This window comes from Centruroides vittatus, unplaced genomic scaffold (assembly GCF_030686945.1).
Source record: "Centruroides vittatus isolate TY-2023 unplaced genomic scaffold, ASM3068694v2 contig_546, whole genome shotgun sequence".
NCBI lineage: Eukaryota > Metazoa > Arthropoda > Arachnida > Scorpiones > Buthidae > Centruroides > Centruroides vittatus.
The window spans coordinates 1,528,711-1,534,955 of NW_027122322.1; the positions used below are offsets into that span (position 1 = coordinate 1,528,711).

A 6,245-nucleotide genomic window follows, 5' to 3' on the forward strand; every position below is an offset into this window, starting at 1 on the left:
TGGGAGATCCGGACGGATCGAAAAATCCCCAGGAATTTTTCGGGGAGTGGTCTGTCCGGATATGTCGGGCCCCTGTCCCTCGCCTTATCGTGGCCTGGCTGAACCCATAATGGGTTTTCTAAAAGTGCTCACAGAGCAGAAAGTTAAAAAACCTATTAACTATATCTTACTATACGATAAGCGCTCATTGTTAATGAAAAAGTATAAAAAAAATTTATGATAATAATTCAATTTTTGTGGGCCAGTGACACTTGAGACCCAGGGCTTAAGCCCTATTAGTCCCTATGTAGATCCGCCCCTGATTGTATCGTTCGGTTTAATCGAAGGAGCAATTGTGTATAAAAGCCACTAAAATTTAGACAAGAAAATTGAAAATTTATTAAGAAAAGTTCGTTACAAGAACGCCTCTTGAAACATGGCTACAATCATATATTTAGTGATATAAAAATGATAAATTTAAATTTTTAAATAATTGTTTATCAAATACATGAAAACTACAACATTGCATGATTTGAGTATAGAGTAAGATTACAATACAAAGTCAGTAATATGTTTTATTGAAGAGTTTCTTAATAAACGAGTAATGTAAAGTGTAATGAGTATAATTTGTTTATTAATTTTAATATATTTTAAAGATTGCATTTAAGAAATTTTTATCATCTGTAATAAATATGATGAAAAAATTCAAATTTTGAATCCATCACCCCGAAAATAAACAAATTATACTTATCAATTTTAGTAAAAATATTTATATAATTAATAAGTAATTGATGGTTTGTTCTCTTCCTATTTCATCTGTATTTACATTTTTGCTAAAACGCTTTGCATTCGTTCCAATTCGACTTCTTTTTCTTCTAAAATTTTTTTCTCGGTTTCTTCACTCGAGCTCTAGTTATTAAAATTATATTTTAAAGAAAATTATGGAAATGTTTTCTATTGTAAAACATTAACTTACGCAGATCTACGCCATAATTTGGATCCTCTATTTGCTAAACGATCTGCACGATATGCCTTGTAATGAAGTTCGTGAGTCACTTTTCGCAAATCTTCCATATGAATTCTACAATCAGTATAATTAATTTTAGTAATAATTTTGAAGATATTTTAATACAAACAGGAACTTACATTAACATCGATTTTAATTTGGAAAGATCGCAATGTTCGGGATTTTCAATATCCACTAAACCTGGATATTCTATACCTCTAATTTTAGTGCCATTCGCTTCAATTGTTTGCAAAGCTGATGAAACAGCAAATGGCATAGCTCCCTAAAAATGTAAAGAAAATTGCTTTAAACTTCAATTTTAAAGTACATAATTTAAAATTATAGGCATACTAACTTTTAATTCGTTAACTAGCTGTTTATCTTCGTCTTTGTATGAGTCGCAATCCGGGAAACTATATATTCGTATGCCATTTTCTACTATCTCTTTCATTACCTTGAATAAAGTATAACATTTATCCACTTATCTTTATAACAAATATCACTTTATTATATAAGGCCCGGTAAAACGGCTTATTTGATCGGCTTACTTATCCAGCTGTATTAAAGCCGTTTTACCAGACAGGTATTTCGTAACTTACTCTATGTTTCATCTCAGTGAGTTCTGCCTTAGTTAGACTATCTGCTTTTGTAATCAGAGGTATTATATTCACTTTATTATGAAGTTCCTTCATAAAAAGAATATCGATAAATTTGAGTCTATGTACAAATGGGGATATGCAGTAAAAACAACAATGAACTCGTGTGTCGTATAGATTTCGTGTATGTAAAGTACGTTCATTTGTCAAGAAGAATTCAAACTGTTCTTCAATGTATCGATTAATAGGAATAAAACTGTAAAATTGATATAACGAATTAATTTTTTACTAGCAAAAATAAATTTTCTTTAGAAATGGTCTACCTGTCAGTGTTACGGATGGCATCACTATAACCCGCTGTATCAACGATTGTTAATCTTAATTTCACACCTTTTTCATCGATTTCTACAGTGGATGTATTAATCGAGACAGTTTTTCCAATCTTTTCTAAAAATACAGACGTAACATAGAATTAATAATATTTTTTAAAATAATATTCTGGTTAAATTTATTTAAAGCACAAACAAACCTTTTGCTTCTGGATTGAGATCATCTAAGAATAAGCTGTTAATCAAGGTAGACTTGCCTGATCCAGATTCACCTTTAAGAAACAATCAAAAATTTAGAATTAATAAAAATATTATGTGGATTATCCATTATACCTTCTTAAGCCTTTTTTAAAGTTCCGGTACTAAATACTAACATTAACGACCAATTAACTAACGTTTTCGATCGCCTCCGCGATCTTCGTCAGGTTTTATTCGACGGTTTCGAAATAGAATGCAATAGAATTCTTTCAAAGTTCTATTCGATCTTTTTTCTCCCGCGTGCCATAATTGCGAACGATCCAACCTGGATCGTTCGCAATTATGGCACGCGGGAAACAAAAAAAAAAAAAAAGAACTTTGAAAGAATTCTATTGCATTCTATTTCGAAACCGTCGAATAAAACCTGACGAAGATCGCGGAGGCGATCGAAAACGTTAGTTAATTGGTCGTTAATGTTAGTATTTAGTACCGGAACTTTAAAAAAGGCTTAAGAAGGTATAATGGATATCAGATGTACCGGTATGAGGATTGTTTTTTATGTAGATTAATGAAATAATTATAGTTAATGAAATATTTCGGCTACTAACCGACCACCATTAATTTGAATTTAGAATCTTTCTTTATATATCTTCTATGTGCTTGATTGGGAAGACTAACAGTTTCCGAGTCGTCAGAGAATTCTTCTTTAGTTCTCTAGAAATAAATATTTTGTTAAAACACTTTCAGAAATAATTTAATTATGCAAAGTTATTAAGTATTTTATTTCACGAAACAATAATTTGTCTCTCATTACTGTGAAAGTACTGAAGATATAATTGGGGGAGTAAGATTCATACTTTCTTAGGTTGTATTTGATTTTGCAGTTTTTTGGGCTGCCATCCGTCTGTGTGTCTTTCCTTAATCTCGAGGAGTCGAATAGATAAAAATCGAGACAAAATATAGAAAGCTTAGGAGCAAGAAGCGTCGGTTAACTGTATACGAACTTCCAGTCTAGACCAGAAGTCACGTTATTTCTATTCGAAAATTTTTCCCCGAAAGGAGTTAGACGACCAGCATGACTATTGTTAGCAGGAAAAATATAATGTGCAGAGGCAAGCCACTACTAATTTGAGGTGGAGAGCACATAATTTAAATTAAATAAATTAAAAATATGATTCAAAATTGCAACCCGGCATTGTAACGATGTCAAAATAAATAATTTCTCGTATACTAATAATTCTTTTTTCTGTCAAGATAAATGATCGTTTTATTATAAAAATATATTATTCAAATTAACTTATTTCGCAGACTTTTTGCATAGTTAAAATAAAAAAAGTGTTTGTATGTTATGCTAAGTATTTAAGCAGCAACTTTCAAGTGTCTAAAAACTGAAGTCATTTAAAATGAAAATTACAAAATTCAAACACATTATCTAAATTTTAATCACACAGCATTGATATGTTTTTTCAATTAAAAATGGAACAATTATTATTATTCTTTAGTTAGAATGTGTTTTATTCCTTGTCATCAATCTTTTCATTAGGATCAAAAACACCTTTGAAATAAATGTTCTTAAATTCACAATAAATTCAGCAATTATTTTGTATTTATGAAACATTCTGTACAGCTTTTGTTGTACAAATTCTTTATTCCCTTGGGCTTCAGGAATTTTAATTGCCAAAGGGAAAAGGGGGCTATTTCTTAAATTTTTCGCAAATCTAGGAGTTTTAAAAAGGACTTATCTAGCATAATTTTGGGGAATAACTTTTATTAAAATTTTTTTGTATACTTTTCATTCATGATCAATAAGATATTTTTAATTTTTTATTATTATTATTATTTGTTGTTACCTGTCAATCCATTACCTGCTGTCTGTAGGTACGCGATTTGTGTTTGGAGTTAGCTGAGGAGGGGCAAACGCCCGAAACGCATCTGTAAATAGCGTACTAACTGAATAAAGAGATGAAAAACCAGCCAAGTGTTGAATGAAAGTCACTTCATCGTGCCAGTATACCATTTTTTTTATTAGTATGGACGCCTTCTAATAGCTATTAATTAGTAACGCTAAAAATCCGTTAATTATTGTATTGCATACTAATTAATGTTGTTATTTAACAGTTATTTAAGCTAATATTAATTATTTTTTTGTGCTCCAATAATTAAACGAGTCAATAATAATACAATTTAATGATATACCTATGGTTAGGCTAAATTATGTGACTGGTATATTTCTACATTTGCTATATTTTTAAGGTTTTCTGTTATATTCGAAAATGCATTTATTTATTTCACTTTCATTTATAACGATGCCTTATATAGCATCGTTCATAACCTGGAAATTGGCATGTCCTCGACGATAATTCTCGTTACAACATAATACAAATATCAACTGCCTAGGTACCCTAGGGGGATTTCGAATCCGACGACTATAGAACGATATAATCCTGGGCATTTTAGTAAATAATAAAAAATGCCCAGGATGTTGGACGTTGTGGGGAATCACCCAGCAAAACGTCTGAAAGGCCTGTGCTGGGTAAATGTGCCGTAATCGACCGAAAGTTGAGGGGAAAGACCAATCTATTCGGCACCTCGCCCAACTGATGATCCACGAGACAGTCAGTTTCGTCAACTGGGTCCAGCATAACGCGGAATCCGAGGAGGCAGCCACTTCAGTTGCAGTCCTCAAGACTGTTTACATTTGTGGAAAATCCAAGTAATCATAGTTTAAAATTCGATCTCGGGAACTCTACGGATACATTAAACTAAGCCGAAGCTTGTTCTTGTGTTCGTTGATATCATGTACTTTATTATTTGAAATTACCATAAACTCATTAAACATGTTTATAAAATTTATCTGAAAAGGATGTGAAATTAAGCATCTTTTTTTTCTAAACTTGAACTGAAAATTGAATGGCGCCCAGTTAACGGAAAAGTAGCAAACCTTTTAATTGCCTGTTCGAAAGGACCAAGACAATAAACCAATACTGTAATTAATTCATTAATCCTTAATTACTGTTAAAATTCTAGTCTGTAGACATATAATACTAACACTTTAAATAAGTTTTAAATTAAAAATGTCTTCTATATCATTTCTTCGATAGTGTTTTTAGTGCTTATATATTAAAACATTGCGCTACAAATAATAATGCTTTAAAACATGTATTTATTTGCAGTGGCGTAGCTAGCATGAGTGGCACCCGGTGCGGATATCTTGGTGTTACCCCAAGTCACACTGTGGTGTCACTCTTTTTAACTCTTTTATAAAACACTATTGAATCGTATTATCTTCGCACTTGAACAACTCGAACGGTACATCGAATATGCGATGTCGCGACGTATAAGTTTGGATTTACAAAATAAATAGCGAGTTTGGAAAGTCAGTGGAATCATGCTCAACATTCCAAACGCCATTGTCAAACTTCCAGGCTTACAGGAATGCAACGCTGAACGTTCGACGTACACGTTTCCCCGTTTAAAACTTCGGCCTCAACCTCGCTAATTACAAATAAATCATAACTATACATCAGCACTGCCTCCAATAAAAATTCGCAAAACTGTAGTGATTGCATAACTGCCCCTTGTAAACATTTTATTCTGAAGTAATTATGGGTGTACTATAGATTACTCCCTATGGAATTTCAGAACTTTGATTATATATTTGAACTCAGGGGACCGAGTCGAGTTCAACGGTATCCCATTTTTGGACCGGAGACGAAAAATAAAAAAGTTATCACACTTTTTAAGTTACCATACTTTTTTAATGCTCTCATGCAGACGGCACCGTAGTTGCAAGTATTGCCATCTTGCGGTAAAGTCTGCAAACCGTGACGTCGGACTACGGTCATCTCCCGGAGCGTTAAACACACGATACGAGAGCGGAGAGAGCGACGCGACTTCCGATCATCGCGAGATCGCCATTTCGGTTAATGTTACTTATGGCAGCGAACATGGCGGCCCGACTGACCTCTCGTATGGGCGCCACCACACGCCGCCATGTGCTAAACTAGTGATCGATTCATAGTAGTTCTTGAACAAAGTAAAAAAGGGGGGAAGCGTCTACTAAAGGCAATTTTAACGGCAAGCGACGGGACTCCCGATCGCGATAGCGAGGCCGACTTAACGGAGAGCGACACGACT

General features: G+C 33.2%; 1 protein-coding gene across 1 annotated transcript; it reads right to left on the minus strand.

Moving 5' to 3' along the window:
* Positions 1-951: 951 nt before the first annotated feature.
* On the minus strand, positions 952-2,032 carry LOC136978553 (septin-1-like; the record flags this gene model as incomplete). The annotated part of the gene is made up of 5 exons (XM_067274269.1): positions 952-1,060; positions 1,126-1,268; positions 1,341-1,439; positions 1,585-1,837; positions 1,905-2,032. Coding segments are annotated over 5 exons (732 nt in total), but the record flags the coding sequence as incomplete, so codon positions are not given.
* Between the last annotated feature and the right edge of the window lie 4,213 nt (positions 2,033-6,245).